A 23,388-nucleotide genomic window follows, 5' to 3' on the forward strand; every position below is an offset into this window, starting at 1 on the left:
AGAGTGGGGTAACATCTCACAGCAAGAACTGGCAAATCTGGTGAAGTCCATGAGGAGGAGATGCACTGCACTACTTAATGCAGCTGGTGGCCACACCAGATACTGACTGTTACTTTTCATTTTGATCCTTCCCCCTTTGTTCAGGGACACATTATTCAATTTCTGTTAGTCACATGTCTGTGGAACTTGTTCAGTTTATGTCTCAGTTGTTGAATCTTGTCATGTTCATACAAATATTTACACGTTAAGTTTGCTGAAAATAAATGCAGTTGACAGTGAGAGGACGTTTAGTTTTTTGCTGAGTTTATAATGTTATGTAGTAAACTATAATACCTTGATTAAACACATAACATTACTGTTTCAAGCCTAATGCTGTTTCCAGGCAATTCTTTTCAGATTTGGAGCTACAAATTCTTTCAGGTCTAACAAACTGACAACAAACATTACAGAGGTCATATCAAACACATGACAAAACACAGACCTGTATAACACAGAGCGCTAACAACAAGAGTCTAACAACTCTGAGTCTGACTTAATCTCAATGTCCAGAGGGGTACAAAGGAGGATCAATGAGTTAGCAAGCTAACTTGCCTAAATATTCAGACCCAACTTTTTTAGATTTTTTTAAGATAACCTTGAAATGGACATATCTAGTTGACTCAACAACATAAACATGTGTAAATGTAGCTTTCTTAAATGAATCACACAAAAATAAGGTTATTTCTGGTTGTTCATCAATGTTAGCTGGCTAACTCATTGATCATGCTTTGTAGTACAGTGGCTTGTGAATGTATTCACCCCACTTGACATTTTTCCTATTTTGTTGCCTTACAGCCTGGAATTAAAATGGATTATTTTGGGGATTTGTGTCATTTGATTTATACAACATGCCTACCACTTTGAAGGTGCAAAATATTTTTTTTTATTGTGAAAGAATCAAGAAATAAAAAAGTGAAAACTTGAGCGTGCATAACTATTCACCAATACTTCAGTCAATACTTTGTAGAGCCACCTTTTGCAGCAATTACAGCTGCAAGTCTCTAGGGGTATGTCTCTATAAACTTGGCACATCTAGCCACTGGGATTTTTGCCCATTCTTCAAGGCAAAACTGCTCCAGCTCCTTCAAGTTGGATGGGTTCCGCTGGTGTACCGCAATCCTTAAGTCATACCACAGATTCTCAATTGGGATTGAGGTCTGGGCTTTGACTAGGCCAATCCAAGACCATTTAAATGTTTCCCCTTAAACCACTTGAGTGTTGCTTTGTCAGTATGCTTAGGTTCATTGTCCTGCTGGAAGTTTAACCTCTGTCCCTGTCTCAAATCTCTGGAAGACAAACAGCTTTCCCTCAAGAATGTCACTGTATTTAGCACCATCCATCATTACTTCAATTCTGACCAGTTTCCCAGTCCCTGCTGAGGAAAAACATCCCACAGCATGAGATGGCCACCATGCTTCACTGTGGGGATGGTGCTCTTGGGTTGATGAGAGGTGTTGGTTTTGCACCAGACATTTTTTTCCTGGTGGCCAAAAAGCTAAATTTTAGTCTAATCTAACCAGAGTACCATTTTCCATATGCTTGGGGAGTCTCCCACATGCCTTTTGGCAAACACCAAACATGTTTGCTTGTTTTCTTCTGGTCAATCTTCCATAAAGCCCAGCTTTGTGGAGTGTATGGCTTAAAGTGGTCCTATGGACAGATACTCCAATCTCTGCTCTGGAGCTTTGCAGGTCCTTCAGCGTTGTCTTTGGTCTCTTTGTTGTCTCTCTGATCAATGCCCTCTTTGCCTGGTCCGTGCGTTTTGGGGGGTGGCCCTCTTGGCAGGTTTTTTGTGGTGTCATATCCTTTCCATTTGTTTTTTACAATGGATTTAATAGTGCTCCGTGGGAGGTTCAAAGATCTGGATATTTTTTATAACCCAACCCTGATCTGTACTTCTCCACAACTTTGTCCCTGACCTGTTTGGAGAGATCCTTGGTCTTCATGGTGCCACTTGCTTGGTGGTGCCTCTTGCGTAGTGGTGTTGCAGGCTCTGGGGTCTTTCAAAACAGGTGTTCATATACTGAGTTCATGTGACACTTAGATTGTACACAGGTGGACTTTATTTAACTAATTATGTGAATTCTGAAGGTAATTGGCTGCACCAGATCTTATTTAGGGGCTCCATAGCAAAGGGGGTGAATACATATGTGTAACGGTTATCATTGGTGGAAGAAGGAGAGGACCAAGGTGCAGCGTGGTACGTGTTCATTATCTTTTAATTACACTGAACACTAGAACAAAAATAACAAAATGGAACAAACGAAACAGTCCTGTCTGGTACAGAGACAGAAAACAACTACCCACAACTCAAGGGTGAAAACAGGCTGCCTAAGTATGGTTTTCAATCAAAGAAAACGATTGACAGCTGCCTCTGATTGGGAACCATACCAGGCCAAACACATAGAAATACAAACATAGAACAAAACATGGAATGCCCAACCCAACTCACACCCTGACCAACCTAAAATAGAGACATTAAAAAAAGGAACTAAGGTCAGGACGTGACAATATGCATGCACCATTAAATTTTTTTTCATTTCACTTCACCAATTTTAACTATTTTGTGTATGTCCATTACATGAAATCCAAATAAAAATCAGTTTAAATTACAGGTTGTAATGCAACAAAATAGGAAAAACGCCAAGGGGGATGAATACTTTTGCAAGGCACTGTATGCCCCTCTGGTGGGAGCTAATCCGTTATCATCTGTGGATTGAGAGTTCAAAAGCATGAGTTAAACTTTGGACCCCTCGATCTAATCCAAAGATTCCTGGTTCCTAGCCAATCCCTGTGGCCTAACTCTCCTGTTAATCAACCGATTGGAGATTCACATCCAATAAGATCACAGACCATTGGGGATATTATGCTCCCTCATTCGTCAGTCGTCAGGAACGGCCTCATCCATCCATTTCATATATGGCAGGCTCCCGTCCTCAACTGGAAAACTCAGCACCTCTGGAGTCTCATAGGGATGGACAGATCTGGGGTGGAGGGATGGAACAACATAGACATTAGGCAAATTAGCATCCCTACTGCCTTCCTGAGACCTGAAGTACTGTTGCCCTGGACCCAGAAATGCTTTGGCTTTACCTGACATGTAACTGCTTGGGATGATTTCTAAAGGAACCAAATGTAACTTACTTGACAAAGTCTGTGACCCTCTGGATCTTCGAGGTCCTCGTCTTCACAAACTACAATGCAGAAAAGTCCCTGTTATCACTCTGGAAAGTTGGTATCAACTCACAGCGTAATTCTGAATGACTGGCCAGAGACTTAAAAGCTCTGCCAAATAACCTTACCATCAGAATTTCTGTCGCATCTTGAACCTCTCCTTTCCAGTAATACCTATGGGACAAAAAACAACAACTTTGGGACATGCAGTAGGAAATTGTACACACACAGTGAAAAGTATACTTCTGTGTAGTGTATCACATCCGGCCGTGATTAGGAGTCCCATAGGGCGGCGCACAATAGGCCCAGTGTAGTCCGGATTTGGCCGGGGTAGACCGTCATTGTAAAGAAGAATTTGTTCTTAACTGACTTGCCTAATTAAATAAAGGTTAAATTAAAAAAAATAGATACAAAAAAATACACACTCAAATATAATGGTTCTAAATAGTACCAGATAGAGGTTCTTTGGCTTGTAACCAGGACCTAGAAGTTAACATCCACCACCTGCCAAATGCTGGTAGATTTTGACATTGGCAGGTAAGAGCCAATTCATGCTTGATCCGAAAATGTGGTTGGAGGTGCTATATGGATGGTGTGACGCAAATGCAGAGCCTCCATAGGCACGCAAAGGCCAAAATGAGCTTTGTAACGCATCGCCATGCACCTCTCATATTTTGTAACAATGCGGAGGGCTCCATATAGCTCCGCATTGACATGATTGGTTGACGGTAGTTGAGGTAGGAGATCCTGCATAAACACAAACTCACTTCCTTGACAACTACCTTCACAACAGCTCTGTGCTGCGAAGCGCAAGAAGTATGAATGCACTGACTTCAGCAGTGGACATATATGACCCAATTCAGGAAACTTGCCATATGTCGCAAGTCATGACTTCACAGGAGAGACGTTTGAACGTTATTTTATTTTTTTAGCAATATGCGTTTTTTGGCAGAATTGCCTTCTCGATAACAAACTTATGTCATCTGTAAATATGAATAAAGTTGTTAAATTACAAGCCCTGTGGGATTAGCCAAAGAAAAAGTCAGGAACCTTCCCACTAGCCATGATTGGCTGAGATAATGAGTCGGCTGGACATTCAGAGAAATTAGTTTCAGATAGGTCTGCGGTGTAGCATCTTGTGTCTATAAAATTAGCTGGTCGTTATGCGTAGAAAATGCTTTCTACTGCAGTTTAAAAATATATATATAACGTTAGCCATGGAGAACTGCAAATATGTTGCTACTGCTCTCAATAACTTTGCTGCCCTGAATTTATCGGGCACTATTGACAAAGATCAGTGGGAAAAAGTTGGACTAATTTCTGGAGGAAGGTCGTGGAATGCTGAGACTTTGATTATGAAAATGAATCAGATGATAAATTTAGGTAAAACAATTTAATTGAAGAAGACATTGTAGATTAATTTACGTGTATGAAGTGTGGGTAGCGTTAGTGATGTTTTCTCAGAATGCCATTTGGCATGTCTAGTTATAGCCTAATGTTAGTTAGCTAACATTGAACCTATTTGGTTAACTTTAGCTAGCTATGACAACCGGTTTGTATTGCTAGTTAAAGCTTGCTGTTAGACAGCCAGCTGCATTTCGATGGCTGCTTGCTGATTAACATTGAAGTTATTTAGCTGTCTATGACAATCGGTTTGTATTGCTGGTAACGTTACTTTATGGACTGGGATTCAAGTAAAAGAAATTAGCTAGCTAGCTAACGTTAACTTGACATGTCTAAATTAGCTTAACATTAGTGGTGGCTGGCTTGCTAGCTAACATTAACTTACGTGTATGAAGTGTGTGTAACGTATGGATGAAACGGTTACCGGTTTCACGATAAACCACGGTAAAATTCCAGACGATTAATATTACCGTTTCAAATATTAATTATAATTAAAACCATGTTTGATTACCACGGTTTGAAAAACTCACTGTAAATACTGTCCAGCATCAACCAAAGTTAGCAACAGTCTGAAGCAGGCGCAGCATGCAACGTGGGTTTTGTTGTTTTGTGTGAAAACATGGCGGTGACAGCGCTCGGGAGATTTTTCAGCCTTCCAAGAGGACCAAATCTGAAGTGTCGTCGTATTTTGGGGTTCATAAGAGTGCTGAGGGAAACTTAATCGAAGATGGTCACCCTGTCTGCAGAACATGCAACAACAAAAAATTGATGCGAAAGGGGGCAACATTTAAAATCTTTTGAGTCATCTTGGTGACCACCACCCACTACTTCATAGCGAATGCAAGGTAAGTTCACTTTTAGCTCAATGCATGATGTGGGGACTTTGGAATGGGGAAACATTTTAAGGTTAGTCTAACTTGCTAATAGCTTGTCAATAATGTAAACTGAAGCTTTCAGTGTTATTTACTCTTGTAAAAACACTACACGTTGTTCTGCTGCTGTATGCATCGTGTGTCTGCAGACTCTATTCGCCCATTGCACACGATAACACGTTAGGTAGTTTAGTCACCCGCCAACATATTTTGTTCATTTAAAATCCGGCAGACGTCGACTTGGTTGTAAAAGTGTTCCAACAGGAGAAACACTATACAAGACTCCTGTATTTATGTCAATTGTTGGGCTCATTACAATTGCTATCACGGTCTTAAGACTCATTTGTATTTATGTCAATTGTCCATTGGGTCATTGCATATACTCAAATGCAACACCGAAGATAGACTGTGTGTAAGTGAATAATAATCATAAAGTAACAATACTAGTAATAATAATACATTTGCTATTCCCTTGTTTACAGAGTGGGTATGCAGCAGACAAACCCAGTGATGCTACTGGTTGTGACACAGACACTCGAGCACGCATTTAAAAAGTCAGGCTGCTTATGGACCCACGTCAAAAAAATGCTCAAGACCTCACTGCAGTCCTTTTCATATTACATTGCAAAGGACATGATGCCATTTCAAATTGTTGAGAGGCCAGGCTTTCTGAGGCTGACAAAGGTTGCCTCAGAAAATACTTTAAAGTACTATAAGTATTTTGGGGGGTATCTGTACATTACTTTGCTATTTATATTTTTGGAATCTTTTACTTCACTATTATATATCATTATCAAGGGAACATCCCTGGTCATCCCTACTGCCTCTGATCTGGCAGACACACTAAACATAAATGCTTCATTTGTAAATTATGTTGGAGTGTGCCCCTGTCTATCTGTAAATAAAAAAAATGGTCTGTCTGGTTTAATATAAGGAATTTTTAATTATTTATACTTTTGATACTTTATTTTTTAAAACCAAATACTTTTAATCAAGTATTTTACTTTGAAGGTTTCTATCATTACATTTACTCAAGTATGACAATTTAGTACTTTTTCCACCACTGGATGTGGCTGGCGGTTATAGCATTTCTTTAACATGACCCATCAATTTAGACAACGGTGTCTGGGCTAGCGTCACCTAATATTTCTGAAATATTTTCATCTGGACACTTTCTGTTTACCTGGAATTTTTCCTTATTGTAGGCTAATCCCACTTTTAGTCTTATTCTTGTTTAGCACATGACCTCACATGTGAATCCTTAAAGAGATAGGTGGGGCTGGCTTAAGAGAGTTTGAACAATGCTGAATGGGTGTAGACAAAGGAGAGACAAAGGAGAGCTCTCCAGGAGGTACCAAAACATTCAAAGGCCCTTTTCTCAAAAGTGAGTTTATCAACTTTCAAATTTTGCTACATAAGACTGAGCCGGTCAATCATATCACTGTAAATGCTGCACGGCAAATCCAGCGATCGGAATATCCATGCAGTGCCTTTAAGATGTTAATTTCACCAGCCACATTAGCGGGTGGGCAGGGCCCCCCAGCGCGAGCATTCCACTCACATTTGTTAATAACAATAGTCAAGTATTATCATAAATAGTAAAATAAATGCTGCAGGAGCTGTTTTCAAACTATTTTTGACGTTTTGTTTCATAGCTGGTTAAATAATCGCACAAAATCAAAGAACTATGAATCCGATTTAGCCTATTCCGGCTTCATGTGGCTGTGCACACATGAAGAGCTGAGTAAAAGATTCATTTTTAGAAGCGCTGAGCACAGGCATAAAAGTTGGTCTAATTTACTTGAAGTGAACGTCTACTGAAGTGAGAATTTGTCCTTGTGTTTCTTGGCTATTTAAACGTTTTTTTCCCTAAGTTTGAGTTTCAACTGCTAGGGAAGAAAAGACAATGTTTCTACTTGTCAAACTCAATCTCACAGGCACAAATATGTCTCTAGTCATGCAACCACGGTATCCTTCCGTCCTTACACTGGCAGATTAACATTCTTGTCTCATCTGTGATATTTTGGTTAAAATAATTAGGTCACAAAAATGTAAATAAATTAAACAATATTGCACATTACTTCTTACTAGTAATACATTTATTGTTTTAGAAACATTACAAAGCGTGCTCATAAATTTTGGGGTGTTTTATTGGTGTAATATTAGCGGGAGAAAAAATATTTTGGGTTGTAAAAAAATCTGAGTGGCTGCCATCTTCCTGGACTAAAAAGTAAATGTTATGCCCTGCTTGTAACCACAGAGTAACCCTTTTTGGTGCTATCAAGAACTATACATTTTTTTCTAAAAAGGACCAAAAATGGGTTCCACTATGGTTACCTTTTGTGGGGCTATCTAGAACCCTTTTTTTATGGTTCTGTCATGACGTTGGTCTCTGAGTATAGCAACCCCATCCCCCGCTCCCTGCCGCCCCCCTTTCCTCCTTCAACTAGGCTGCTGTGGTCAGAGGTCGTAAATTCCTCAGAAGACCCTGCCTCATGGCCACACAGTATTAGAGGGTAAACTTTCAGAGGACAAAGGAAATCCTTCCACCTCACAGAACTTGAGGTACGAACAAATTTCATGTTCCAGAGAAAGTGTAAAAGATCGGTGAAGAATCCAGCTACGAACTGGTGCGTTTGTCACAACTTGGGAAGCTCAAGAGAGACGGTGTGGCCACATTACCATAACGCTGTTTATATAATAGCCTCAGATATGAGGTTTAAATCTAATTGTTGTATAAGATGAACGAGTGAGTATGATACTGTTTGTATAATGGTGTAATATGATTGTGGACTGTTTAATGAAGAAAATTACAATTCCCAATTGGATTTGAACTAAATTAGAGGACCGGCCCTTGAGCCCAGTTAGGGTCAGACATCCTGGGACAGCCCTTTTCTGCCATTCCGAATAAAACCCAACTTTGAGAAATTATCAGCAGACCATGTTTTTCTCCATTAGGGGAGGACAAAGGTTGTAGACCATTGCTGAATCTTTTAACCATACCACGTGGTTACTCTTATACTATCGATACCGACAGAATAAGAACAAGTCTTTGATATTGATTACTAGTCTGCAGCTAGGAATTCGGTATCATTGAACGCGAAGAACGACAACCGCCGAAACATCTATTCTATAACGAATGTCACTTTGAACTATCCCCTCTAAACAAGACAGAGAGAGAGAGATGGACAATTCTACAAAAGAAAGACTTTTCACCAGCGATCAAGACGACACTGAGCGTAAATATATATATTGATTGCAATTGTTCCCGAATGAGTGAGCGTTCATGTGTAAGGGATTAGCATTTTAATTGTTATAATTAACTCTGTAGGGACTTCTTAGTCGACACCCCCATTGCCCCTTTGTCTAACACGCCTCCATACCGGTTCAGCCCACTAGGTCACATTCTATCATCTCATGTAACCATATTTACTGTTTGTTTATGCATTTATGTAAATGACTTAGTTAGTAATAAATCAATTATTTAAGACAATTGATGTATGGATGACTCATAGTGAAGACTGGATTCGTGCAGATAACCAACAAATTACAATGTTTGGAATGAGACTAAGGTGAGGGAAAATAAATAAATCATTCATCAGAAGATTATTGATCAGATATCAAAATATCTGAAAGGTTATATTGGGAAATTATAGTAAAGACACGATAGTTCTTTATAGAACCTTTATGGATAATCTGAAAGGTTATTTTTAGATCCTTTTGAAGAAACATCTGGTCAGCCATATTATATTATTACAATTCCACACATGTTATTATTGTGTTAATTGACACGTTGAATGAAGTGAATTACATCTGGAACAGCTGGGGGTCCCTGAGGAAAGAATTGAGAACCACTGACTGACACAAGGCCACACGTGACTCTTTCACAAGAGACCATCTTTGCCCATAGTCATAGATAATGTCATTTCATAACACAACACATTAGATAAACTGAAATAAAACACTCTCACTCATGGTTGCACAAAAAGTTAGTCTCAAGTCAAGCAGGACATTCAGTAACAGACACAGCCACTTTGACTGACAGCTATCCACAGTTTCTCTACAGTGACACAAGTCACACAATGGCCTGCTAAGTTGAGGGTTTGGCACTTGTTTCTGGCCTGGTGGCTGTTGCTATATCTTACTCCATCTAGCTTTCTCTTATCTTAGGCCATGGATAAGAATGTATGGTCTGTTCTCATAGAGGCTTGTCAATGTTTAAACAGCCACTCAACGAGGTGTTACTGAAGTTACACTTTGAGGAAATAGAACAACCTGACCTGCTACTAAAATAGTTACGTATCAATCAGTTGAATACTGAGTTAAAGGAGAGTTCATGGCGATACCCAGCAGGTAGCCTAGTGGTTAGAGCGTTGGACTTGTAACGGAAATGTTGCAAGATTGAATCCCTGAGCTGACAAGGTAAAAATCTGTCACTCTGCCCCTGAACAAGGCAGTTAAACCACTGTTCCTAGGTCATCATTCAAAAAATGAATTTGTTCTTAACTGACTTGCCTGGTAAAATAAAATGCCAGTCATTGCACTCTGGCCTTATCTGACCTTCTTTTGGTGGCTCAATGACATTGTGCATTCAACTTGTAGATAAGTAACTATTTTAGTAGCAGGTCACTGCTGTTCTGTTTCCTGAAGGTGTAAATCCAGTAGCACCTTGAGTAGCTGGTAAAACATTGACAAGCCTCTATGAGAACAGAACACACTTTCTTATTCATGGCCAATGCATTTACAGGCTTACACACTTTAGATTGAAACTTTCTCACTCTCTTGTGGTAATGTGAGTCATTTACATTCAGTCAAGTAACCACAATAGTGATTTCCTTAGCAACGGGTAGCCATACTCAAGAAGTGCATGCGTGCCAGCTAGCCAGACAGAACTTACATCGTAGAAGTCCTGGGCAGAATATTGATGCATGCTGCCATCCTCCTCTCCATAAGGGCTCTGTGGACGAGAGTGGGAAGGAGGAGAGAGAGAGATCAATTAAAACACTTATGGATATGATCTGGTTATTTTGAGGATATGTTGTTTCTAATTTTGAAAACAATTGAGAACATTTCCTCAATGCTACTAAAAAACTGAAATCTGTGTCACCTCATTTATATTTAATTTTTTTACCAACATGCCACCTGAGCAACTAGAGGAGATAAAACTCTAGATCACCTTTACTCCCTCGCCCTCTAACAAGAAGTACCAGTGATGCGCTCAATACGGACGTGGCCCTATGAAGTGGATGCAAAGCTACAGGACTGTTTCATAGCACAGTCTGCAATATGTTCCGAGATTCATCCAAAAACACTGAGGCGTTGACCACATCAGTCACCGGCTTCCTTAAGTGCATCGACGATGTCGTCCCCACAGTGACAGTACGTACATATCTCAAACAGAAGCCATGGACATACCAACATCCCAAGAATGCCAAAGTAACCACTCTAAAATGACTACCTCATAGCACTCACGTCTGTAGCCATGAAATGCTTTGACAGCCTGGTCATGGCTCCACATCAACATCATCATCCCAGACACCCGTGACCCATTCCAATTCGCATACCTCACTAACAGATCCACAGGTGATGCAATCCCTATTGCACTCCACACCAGAACTGGGCAGAAAATGTGCATGAGTTTCAGGTCCCTGTATTAGGGTAAAACTAGGTCCTCAAAATAAGGCCTTAGGAAACATATATCTATTTTGTATTTTATTCACTTTGGACCTCACTTGAGAGATCCGTGAAATCAATCGGACAGAAAATGGATGAACCCATAACAAATACAGTAACCGAAAGGCAAGGCACGGTGGGAAATATTTGAATACGGCTTTAGACTAAGCAGTGTATTAATTTAACACTGTTCCTGTGTCTATATGTCAGTGTTAATTTGTTTTATTTCTACTTATCTGTACACAATATCATTGGTTGGTTGCTTGGGTATACTTGATTATCTACACCTGGGGTATGTTCAGGAGAATGGAAATGAAAATAATATTCATATAGAAACAGACGTCATCTGTCCCAATCCAACAGACAGACGTTAAACTCAACTCCGTGGCCCATGGGAGACTGGACACTCACAAGGCGTAAGAGATTGGGGAGGCAGTCTGGGCACCCTTCATCTATCCAAGAAGATACAATCCAGTTATCAAACTGGTTTGCCCCCCTTGGTGCCGGACCTACCAGCCCCGGGAGTCAGCACGGATCCTGGATGTTTACCAACAGCCGGCGGCCGCCCAGTGGCACCTCCCTCACGGCCATGGCAACCACAGTTCAACAGGATGCTTCCCCATCGGATTCCATCACGACCAACATCATGGTGAGAGATTTTGGCCTGCCTATGATCTGTGAACCGACCAAGGTCCACTGTCAACAAGGAGCCTGTGTCCATGACATCAACTCCCTCCTGCCCACGGTTCTGGCCAACTACTCTAACATTGAGATCATCGTCACTCACATAGGTTTAACGACCTTCGTTTTAGGTGATCTGAGGGAGGACAACAAACATGTTTTAAACATGCTCGCTAACACAGGGAATATAATAATAATCTCTGTTCCCCTCCCGTGATACCGAAGGGGTTCGGAACATTTCAGCCGACTCATCAACAAGTACCTGAAGAAACTTTGCAACTTTGTGTGACAACTTGCTTGATTTGCTGTGGAAGAAACCAGCACTTTTTAACAGAGACAGGATTCACCCTAACCACAGGGGTTCCAGGATTATTTCCAGCTGTTGGATTCTAGCTTGAAATATACTTATTCATGTTACCATACTACAATGTATTGATTCATTTACATGTACACTTCCTGTCAAAACTTTGGGGTCACTTAGAATTGTCCTTGTTTTTGTTCCTTTAAAATAACATCAAATTGACCAGAAATATAGTGAAGACATTGTTAATGTCGTAAATGACAATTGTAGATGGAAACGGAAGATTTTTAAATGGAATATCTACATAGGCGTACAGAGGCCCATTATCAGCAACCATCACTCCTGTGTTCCAATGGCACGATGTGTTAGCTAATCAAAATGTATGATTTTAAAAGACAAATTGATCATTAGAAAACCCTTTTGCAATTATGTTAGCACAGCTGAAAACTGTAGTGCTAATTAAAGAAGCAATAAAACTGGCCTTCTTTAGACTAGTTGAGTATCTGGAGCATCAGCATTAGTGGGTTCGATTACAGGCTCAAAATGTCCAGAAACAAAGAACTTTCTTCTGAAACTCGTCAGTCTGTTCATATTATGAGAAATGAAGGCTATTCCATGCGAGAAATTGTCAAGAAACTGAAGCTCTTGTACAACGCTGTGTACTACTCCCTTCACAGAACAGCGCAAACGGGCTCTAACCAGAATAGAATGAGGAGTGGTAGGCCCCGGTGCACAACTGAGCAAGAGGACAGGTATATTGGAGTGTCTAGTTTGAGAAACATATGCCTCACAAGTCCTCAACTGGCAGCTTCATTAAATAGTACCCAAAACACCAGTCTCAAAGTCAACAGTGAAGAGGCGACTGGGATGCTGGCCTTCTAGGCAGAGTTCCTCTAGCCAGTGTCTGTGTTATTTTGCCCATCTTAATATTTTATTTTTATTGGCCAGTCTGAGATATGTACTTTTTTCTTTGCAACTCTGCCTAGAGCATCGCGGAGTCGCCTCTTCACTGTTGACTTTGAGACTGCTGTTTTGCGGGCACTATTTAATGAAGCTGCCAGTTGAGGACTTGTGAGGTGTCTGTTTCTCCAGCTTGGTTGGAGTCTACTTTTGGTAAATTAAATATATTGGACATGATTTAGAAAGGCATACACCTGTCTATATAAGGTACCACAGTTGACAGTGCATGTCAGAGCAAAAACCAAGCCATGAGGTCGAAGGAATTGTCTGTAGATCTTCGAGACAGGATTGTGTCGAGGAACAGATCTGGGGAAGGGTACAAAAAATGTTCTGCAGCATTAAAGGTCATTCTTAAATGGAAGAAGTTTGGAACCACTAAGACTCTTCCTAGAGCTGGCCGCCCGGCAAACATAGCAATCGGGGGAGAAGGGCCTTGGTCAGGGAGGTGACGAAGAACCCAATGGTCAATCTGACAGAGCTCCAGAGTTCGTCTGTGGAGATGGGAGAACCTTTCAGAAGGACAACCATCTCTGCAGTACTCCACCAATAAGACCTTTATGGTAGAGTAGCCAGATGGAAGCCACTCCTCAGTAAAAAGCACATGACAGCCAACTTGGAGTTTGCCAAAAGGCACCTAAAGAACTCTCAGACCATGAGAAGCAAGATTTTCTGGTCTGATGAAAGCAAGATAGTACTCCTTGGCTTGAATGCCTACGGTGAAGCATGGTGGTGGCAGCATCATGCTGTTGGAATGTTTTTCAGCAGCAGTGACTGGGAGACAAGTCAGGATCGATGGAAAGATGAACCTGCTCCAGAGCGATCAGGACCTTAGACTGTGGCAAAGGTTCACCTTCCAACAGGACAACGACCCTAAGCACACAGCCAAGACAATGCAGGAGTAGTTCCGGGACAGGTCTCTGAATGTCGTTGAGTGGCCCAGCCTAAGCACGAACTTGAAACAGATGGAACATCTCTGGAGAGACGTGAAAATAGCTGTGCAGCAATGCTCCCCATCCAACCTGACAGAGCTTGAGAGGATCTGCAGAGAAGAATACAGGTGTGCCAAGCTTCTAGCGTCATACCCAAGAAGACTCAAGTCTGTAATTGTTGCCAAATGTGCTTCAACAAAGTACAGAGCAAAGGGTCTGAATACTTATGTAAATGTGATATTTTTGCATTAAAAAAAAATTATTTTGCTTCGGCATTATGGGTTATTGTGTGTAGATTGATGAGGAAATATAACAATTTATTCCATTTTAGAATAAGGCTGCAACGTAACACAATGTGGAAAAAGTGAAGGGTTCTGAATACTTTCTGAATGCACATTACGTACACTCATGACCAAAAGTACGTGGACACCTGCTCTTCGAACATGTAATTCCAAAATCATTGGCATTAAAATGGAGTTCGTCCTCCCTTTGCTGCTATAACAGCAGGGACTTGCTGCAGGGACTTGCTTCCATTCAGGCACAAGAGCATTAGTGAAGTCGGGCACTGATGTTGGGCGATGAGGCCTGGCTCGCAGTCGGCGTTCCAATTCATCCCAAAGGTGTCGATTGGGTTGAGGTTAGGGATCTGTGCAGGCAGGTCAAGTTATTAAACACCGATCTCAACAAACCATTTCTGTATGGACCTCGCTTTGTGCACGGGGGGCATTGTCACAATGAAACAAGAAAGGGCCTTCCCCAAACTGTAGATCCAATGTTGGAAGCACAGAAGCATATAGAATGTCATTGTATGCTGTAGCATTAAGGTGTCCCTTCACTGGAATTAAGGGGTTAGCCAGAAACATGAAAAACAGCCCCAGACCATCATTCCTCCTCCACCAAACTATACATTTGGCACAATGCATTGGTGCAGGTAACATTTTCTTTGCATCCGCCAAACCCAGATTAGTCCATCTGACTGCCAGACAATTTTTATGCGCTATACACACTTCAGCACCCTGCGGTCCCATTCTGTGAGCTTGTGTGGCTGAGTTGTTGTTGCTCCTAGACGTTTCCACTTCACAATAACAGCACTTACAGTTGACCAGAGAAGCTCTAGACGGGCAGAAATGTGATAAATTGTTGGAAAGGTGGCATCCTATGACGGTGCCACGTTGAAAGTCACTTAGCTCTTCAGTAAGGCCATTCTACAGCCAATGTTTCACTATGGATATTGCATGGCTGTGTGCTCAATTTTAAACAACTAACAGCAACGGGTGTGGCTGAAATAGCTGAATCCACTCATTTGAAGGGGTGTCCACTTACCGTGGTATATATAGTGTATGTTGTGTAGTAAATATTTCAGCATTATTTTCAATTTTTTTTATTTGTTGTTTTTTTTCCCTGTAAAGCACATTGCTTTGCATTCCATGTCTGAAATGTGATTTATAAATAAAGCTTGATTTGATTTAGATAAAATATGATCTGCTCTCCGATAGATTGAAATATTGTAGGACATTGTGTGTGCTCTAGTCATTATATTTCTATCTGGAACATGCAGCCCCAGTTGCAGCCCTGACATTAGTTGAAGGCAGCAAATCTGAAAAGTAGACACTTTCTGAGATCTGTATTTAAATAGTTAAACATATACATTTTTTCAGATCTGTATTTAAATAGTTGTCACCTCCAATGTAACTATTTGTTCTGCCAAAAAATAGTTACTTTCCACAAAGCATATTTAAAACTATAGTTATCCCAGGTCTGCTCCACACTGCCCTCTCCCACCTGGACAACTCCATAGTGCCCTCCAAGCTCATCATTAAGCTCAGGACCCTGGGACTGAACACTTCCATCTGCAGCTGAATCCTGGACTTCCTGATGGGCCACCCCCAGGTGGTAAGGGTAAGCAACAACACATCCGTCACACTGACATTCAACACGGTGGTCCCTCAGGGGTGCGTGTTTAATCCCATCCTGTACTCCCTGTTCACTCATGACTGCATGGCCATGCACAACTCGAACACCATCATTAAGTTTGCAAACGACACGACAGTGGTTGGCCTGATCACCGACGACATTGAGATAGCCTATAGGGAGGAGGTCAGTGACCTGGCAGTGTGGTGACAGGAGAACAACCTCTCCCTCAATGTCAGTATGACAAAGTAGCTGATCGTGGACTACAGGAAATGGAGGGCAGAGCATGCCTCCATCCACTTCGACAGGGCAGCAGTGGGGCAGATCGAGAGATTCAAGTTCCTCGGTGTCTACTAAGGAATTATCATGGACCACACACACCAACACAGTCGTGAAGAAGGAACGACAACGCCTCTTCCCCCTCAGGATCCTAAAAAGATTCGGCATGGGCTCTCAGATTCTCAAAAAGTTCTACAGCTGCACCATTGAGGGCACCTTGACTGGCTGAAAAAGTGAATTGAGGGCATCTTGACCCTCCCCAAAGTCAATACTTTGTAGAGCCACCTTTTGCAGCAATTACAGCTGCAAGTCTCTTGGGGTATGTCTCTATAAGCTTGGCACATCTAGCCACTGGGATTTTTGCCCATTCTTCAAGGCAAAACTTCTCCAGCTCCTTCAAGTTGGATGGGTTCCACTGGTGTACAGCAATCTTTAAGTCATACCACAGATTCTGAATTGGATTGAGGTCCAGGCTTTGACTAGGCCATTCCAAGACAAGGCCATTCCAAGATGTAAACCACTCGAGTGTTGCTTTAGCAGTATGCTTAGGGTCATTGTCTGGAAGGTGAACCTCCGTCCCAGTCTCAAATCTCTGGAAGACTGAAACAGGTTTCCCTCAAGGATATCCCTGTATTTAGTGCCATCCATCATTCCTTAAATTCTGTCCAGTTTCCCGGTCCCTGGGATGGTGTTCTCAGGGTGATGAAGGGTGTTGGGTTTGCGCCAGACATAGTGTTTTCCTTGATGGCCAAAAAACTCAATTTGAGTCTCATCTGACCAGAGTACTTTCTTCCATATTGCTTGGGGAGTCTCCCACATGCCTTTTGGCGAACACCAAACATGTTTGCTTATTTTTGTCTGGCCACACTTCCGTAAAGCCCAGATCTGTAGAATGTATGGCTTAAAGTGGTCCTATGGACAGATACTCCAATCTCCGCTGTGGAGCTTTGCATCTCCTTCAGGGTTATCTTTGCTCTTTGTTGCCTCTCTGATTGATGCACTCCTCGTCTGGTCTGTGAGTTTTGGTGGGCGGCCCTTTCTTAGCAGGTTTGTTGTGGTGCCATATTCTTTCAGGTTTTTAATAATGGATTTAATGGTGCTCCGTGGGATGTTCAAAGTTTCTGATATTTCTTTATAACCCAACCCTGATCTGTACTTCTCCACAACTTTGTCCCTGACCTGTTTGGAGAGCTCCCTGGTCTTCATGGTGCTGCTTGCTTGGTGGTGCCCCTTGTTTAGAGGTGTTGCAGGCACTGGGGCCTTTCAGGACAGGTGTATATATACTGAGATCATGTGACAGATCATGTGCCACTTAGATTGCACACAGGTGGACTTTTTTAAACTAATTATGTGACTTCTGAAGGTAATTGGCTGCACCAGATCGTATTTAGGGGCTTCATAGCAGAGGGGGTGAAGACATATGCATGCACCACTTTCCATTTTTTAAATTTTTTAAAAAGATTTTCTGAAGCAAGTCATTTTTTTTACTTCACCAATTTGGACTATTTAGTGTATGTCCATTACATTAAATCCAAATAAAATCAATTTAAATTACAGGTTGTAATGCAACAAAATAGGAAAAACGCCAAGGGGGATGAATACTTTTACAAGGCACTGTATATGTACATATCTACCTCAATTACCTCATACCCCTGTAAATCGACTCGGCTGTTACCCCATGTATATAGCCAAGTTATTGTTACTTATTGTATATTTATTCCTTGTGTTATAATTTTTTTCTCTCTGCATTGTTAGAAGGGCTTGTATAAATAGGCTTTTCTCTGTTAGTCTACACCAGTTGTTTGACGAAGCATATGACAACAACAAAAAATTGTTTTTTTTTAACTTGATTTGACTGCTCTAACCTGTGAAGACAGGATGGAGGATGGCCATTCACATTTTGGCAGAAGATCGTGGCCTGTTTGAAAGCTACTCAGTGTTCTCTCCAGGCAGGCACACGGTAAACAGAGAATAGCTCATCTACATGCACCACAGACGCAGGGAGAGAGGAAGCTGCACTCACAGTAGTACTCCACTGGCTTATGGCTTTCACAGCTTACTCACTTATTTCCTATAAATGCAGAAAGAGAAAGCAATAACAAGAGCTTAGGTCTGAAGTGAACATAACATCACTCAGTATTCCGGAATGCTCCAAATAAGTATTTATTTATTATTATTAGTAATTTTTCATCTACAAATAGGAGAGAACTGACGCATTGTGGAAATACTAATTACTGAGCATATATTCTAGTTAGTAGTTAGATATATCACATGGGTGATATTAATAGGGCCAGGAGTTTTTTCCTGGCCAAGTGTCCTCACCAGGAAAAACTCTGGGCTCTATACCGAGACTGGTCTTGAGTACAACAACACTGGAGACTAGTATTCTGTTGTGGTAATGGTATGCTGTCCCAACCTGGTCTCAGAGCATTTTGTATAATTCTGTATCTAAATCCGAGAAACTCAGTTTAGTATGATGTGTTACGATTGTTATGGTATGTATTAATATGTGGATGTCCATCACCCATTTCGTAAGATGTGCTACAAATTACAATTTGTATTATATGTTACAAATTTGAAAATGTACAATATGTAAAGAATATGCAAAACGTAGGATATGTTACGATTGCTATGTGGGTGCTAATGTTAGCTAGCTTGCTAACGTTAGCTAGGCTAGGGGTTAGGGTTAAGTTTCAGAGATGGGTTAAACTCTTTAAAGTAACCATCTGTCTTATGTAACCATACCAAACGTAACATATCATACTAATTTGAGTACCCTGCTTTTACATTTACTATATTATGTCTCGTCTATGAGACCAGGCTGACTGTTCGGTAGCCTACCTGCCTATGTCCTTGGCTGCCTGTTCATTGGGGCAGTTGATGAGGAGGACCGAGTGGTGTCCAGGTACGTAGCTCCCCGTGAAGGCAGAATGGAGCTGGACACACAGGGCCCTCAGCATGGGATACATGGACATGGTCAACACCATTCCCTGGAGAAGAGGATGGAAGGGAGAACAGCAATACAATTCACTTTAATACAATCGCAAGATGTCACCCACACAGTAACAAATTCCTGTAAATTTACAGCAAAATTTCACTGTGAGGTAATGTAATTCTAAATTACAGTACCCGTGCTGTTCCGCTACACTGATTTAGAATTACAGCAGCATACTGTGAATTATGGTGCATTGTGGGAAAATGTTGTGGGGCAAAATAATCTCAGGCTCATTATCATATTTTGAGGATTGCACCCATTAGCGAGCATTATCTATTTCGCCCTGTAGTCAGTGCCAGTTTAGAAACTTTTGTTAAGGCCTCTACAAGTGCAAGCGATATATAACAGTAAATATTAATTGGTATACTGTAATATACAATTACATATTCACTGTTAGCAATTGCTGCAATTGTATTACAATACAATTTAACAATAAAGTACTGTATTACTGTTTTGCTATATATTTACTGCAGTGTTTCGTAAAGGATGGAGCATTGTGGAAAAATGTTGTGGGAGAGGAAAGAATAGCTGGCTCATTAACATATTTTAAGTGGCTATGTTTGTTGCACCCGTTAGTGAGAATTCTGTACCAATTGAACTGATTTAAAGTACAGTATATTGGGTAAAGATCACAGTGACAGTGGGTCTTAAACCTATAATGGTTGAATATTAACCCTCCTGTTGTGTTCCTGGTCCAAAATGACCACCCCATTATAGCAGATTATAAATCCATAATAATACATATATTATCACCTAATGTTGTGTTACATCTTTTTATCAATTTATGTTCTTGTGAACATTACAAGTTCTGAATTTCTATTTGCAGTTTATGGCCTGTAGGCCTCATTGACCTGAGCTCATACAACTCGTTTTTGAGTTTAAAAAAAGCATAATGTATGGATTATTTTGACTTGAACAAATGAAACATATTGTGCTATTTATCACAGACTACTTTGTGTCAAAGTTTAACAAGGACTCTCTCCTCCTTACCAGTGTCACGATCAAAGATATGATCAAGAACCTCACATTCAGTATATCGTTTGGTCATGTGCTGCCACAGAATGAATTGTGAGCAAGGCCTCAAAAAAACTGTATATATCAGAGTTGCGAGAAAAGTTATATATATTATTGAAACAATGTTGCAATTGTTTGTGAGAATGCCAACAGGTGTGGTTCCCGTAGGGAAAGATTATATTGGGGAAAGGTTCCTGTTGGGGTTGCCATGGAAGCCAAGAAGGAGAGTGAGGTGTGTGTGTGTGCGCTCAAACAGACATGCATGTGGGTGTCTGGGAGATGAAGTGTGCCCATCTGATGAATGGGCATGTGCCTGAACTCAATTTTAGACACTAATTGTAGTCTCACCCATTCATTTCTAATGACCGGTCATTTTTGTACACCACAGGTGTACAAAAGTTAAATAAAACACCCAAAATCTTATGAAAAGCATCACAATGTATTTTGTGTGTTCAGATGCCCTATGGGGCAGCAGGGTAGCCTAGTGGTTAGAGCATTGGACTAGTAATCGAAAGGTTGCAAGTTCAAATCCCCAAGCTGACAAGGTACTAAATCTGTCGTTCTGACCCTGAACAAGCAGTTAACCCACAGTTCCTAGACCGTCATTGAAAATAAGAATTTGTTCTTAACTGACTTGCCTAGTAAAATAAATAAAAAATAAACGTGGACAAAGTCATGGAACCTTATGACAATCAGATTAAATGAACTACATTTTTCAGAGAGAAAACTTGTAAATTGGTCCAATTCGACCAGAACACAGCAGGAAGGTTAAGCAGTGTCCTTTTGATTTGTTTTGCCAGTTTGCAAGCCTTTGTTTAGATATCAACTTAAAGTTATTAAACACCAAATATTCATAAATATGCTGTAATATACAAATACCTAGCAGCCAACCTGCTTGCACTCATCCCATGTGATTACCGTAAAATACCAACATGATTACAGTAGCATTTATTTTCTTACATTATAGTAGGCTCATTTCACAGTTTTGTACTATGTCAGTCATTGCTCTGCATTTTACAGTTACCTACAGGAAGCTGGTGGCAAGTTCATGTGAATATTACAATAACGTACTTTGCACTAGCCAGAGATGGGCAAAGATACATCCAAAAGGTATGTTATTACAAATACAGGATATTTTGAAGACCAATGTATCCTTAACTAAAACAACATTCCCAGTAACGGATACAGATTTGTTTTACTTGCTATGACTATGACATGCGTTTTCTTTAGCACCCTTAGATGAATGCACTGACTGGAAGTTGCCCTGGACAAGAGTGTCTGCTAAATGACCAAAATGTATTTTAGGCCAGTGACATACTAATGACAAAATAAGTATTGGAAGTATTGAAATACCTATTTCAAATACATGTAACAGAAATACTGCACATCTGCAACAGTTTACTAACCACTCTGCTTCCAGTAATGTACTGTAAATTCTAGAAATACAGCATGTTACTGTAGTCAGGTGTTCCAGGACTATGCTGTAAATTTGTGTTACAGTAAAAGTCCTGTAAATCTATGGTAATTTACTGTACAGTAATTTACTGTACATTTACAGCAACCTTCTGGCTACTGTACTGCCTGTAATTTCCTTGAAAAACGACAGGAAATGTTTTACAGTGCACCTTGAGGTGGTAGTAATGATGATGACATAACAAACATAATACTTTAACATATTTTTTATTTAACATTTATTTACTCAGAATACCTTATACAGAATACCTCAGGCAACCATGTTGCCCTTAGTCACAGATCTAGTATTAGATACAGTACCCTACCGCAACTCCTAATCTTAACCATTAGTGAGCTGAACAAAACCTAACCCTCCATCAGTGTTTATAGGGACATATTTCACATATCACATCTCTGAGTTGAGGTCACATCAGGACAAGTGGTGAAAGGAGTTAGGACACGGTCCTGACCCTGACGGTCATTCATTGGTAGCGAACAAAGCCAGGTATTATCCATATAACTGTCCTCTCAGAATGCTGGAATGCTGTGTCCAGGATACAGCTTGGTGACTCTCTCTGTCCTCTATCCTCTTATCATTGCACTGCCACAGCTGAATGGTTAGTTGGAACAGATAGCGGCCAATTTATAATCCGCTCTCTCTCTCTCTCTCTCTCTTCAGCTCCTGTCCCTGCTTCATTGCAAGCGGCATGGTATGAGATGGAATGATTGGCATTTCAATCAATATTAAAGTGCCCCCCCCCCCCCCCTCCCCGTCCAAAACATCCGCCAAAATGTTTTATAATTAAACAGACGCATTTCACCTAGGCTAATTAAATAAATATGTGACTAGGCCTATTTGGTGAGGGTTGCCCCATATAATTTAACTGATTTTATATAGCTAATGTGTTACTTATTACTACAAAACTGTATCCAGCGCGAAAATAATTTGCCACCTGCTGGATACAGAGCATTTTATTCAACAAAATAATGAACTTACCATACAGATCACGAACAATCCCAAACGACAGAGAATTTGAGCTAGGGACTCCTTGTGAAATCGTGGGTACAGCCAGTCCATTTTACTCTGACCGAGTTCTTCAAACTGTCAGGTCCGGTAGAGAGTGAGTTCGAGAACAGAGGCACCTTGTGCGCTCAATTTGTCCTGGAGAAGGGGAGAGTAGGCTACTAACTTCTAGGCAGCTATGTGCTTACCCTCACCTACCAATAAAGTTCTCACTTCATAGTCCGTGAGTAATTTCTGGTGAATAATAGTCTATTTTGAATGTTTAAAATCTGCAAAAGTGAACCTTACTCACTTTTCTGCTGGATAAACCATATATCGGTGGATCAGCGCAGTGGAAACAAGAATCCGCTTGTCATTGGATGTTTGACACTTCCTGATACAACAGCGTCCAACCAAACACCGGTTTCGCCCTAGGTCGCTACCCAAAACCCTGTCATAAACAGTTTTTGCGCTGTCATAAACAAGCGCTTTTCACTGGATGCGAGATAGTGAATAGAGAGTGGGAAGTATGTTGTGCGCAGATTATGAATATAAATGGTTGAATTTTTGTGGGCAAGCCTATATTGTAGGCCCGCTTGTTTGACAGGTACAATTGAGTAAATCTGCCAAATATATGCACAAGGAAACAGCTCCATTTACCTGCAAACCAACATCAGGGTCATGGCATCAACAACACAATA

The 23,388-nt window shown here is 40.8% G+C and overlaps 1 protein-coding gene across 4 annotated transcripts; it reads right to left on the minus strand.

The window, feature by feature from the left end:
• Positions 1-2,619: 2,619 nt before the first annotated feature.
• On the minus strand, positions 2,620-23,167 carry zgc:63972 (protein CutA homolog). Of its 4 annotated transcripts, XM_020466069.2 has the most exons (7): positions 23,001-23,153; positions 22,682-22,846; positions 19,065-19,213; positions 10,387-10,446; positions 3,342-3,387; positions 3,184-3,233; positions 2,620-3,023 (listed from the first exon to the last, which is right to left on the minus strand). In XM_020466069.2, the coding sequence occupies exons 2-7, from the start codon at positions 22,760-22,762 to the stop codon at positions 2,921-2,923; spliced, it is 489 nt and encodes a 162-aa protein (XP_020321658.1). In that variant the 5' UTR covers positions 22,763-22,846; positions 23,001-23,153; the 3' UTR covers positions 2,620-2,920. The 4 variants fall into 4 exon arrangements, with proteins under 4 accessions (XP_020321658.1, XP_020321660.1, XP_031665260.1 ...); XM_020466071.2 differs by lacking the exon at positions 22,682-22,846 and having other exon boundaries at positions 23,001-23,161; XM_031809400.1 differs by having other exon boundaries at positions 22,682-23,152.
• Between the last annotated feature and the right edge of the window lie 221 nt (positions 23,168-23,388).

The sequence above is a fragment of the Oncorhynchus kisutch genome, linkage group LG29 (genome assembly GCF_002021735.2).
Source record: "Oncorhynchus kisutch isolate 150728-3 linkage group LG29, Okis_V2, whole genome shotgun sequence".
Classification (NCBI taxonomy): Eukaryota; Metazoa; Chordata; class Actinopteri; order Salmoniformes; family Salmonidae; genus Oncorhynchus; species Oncorhynchus kisutch.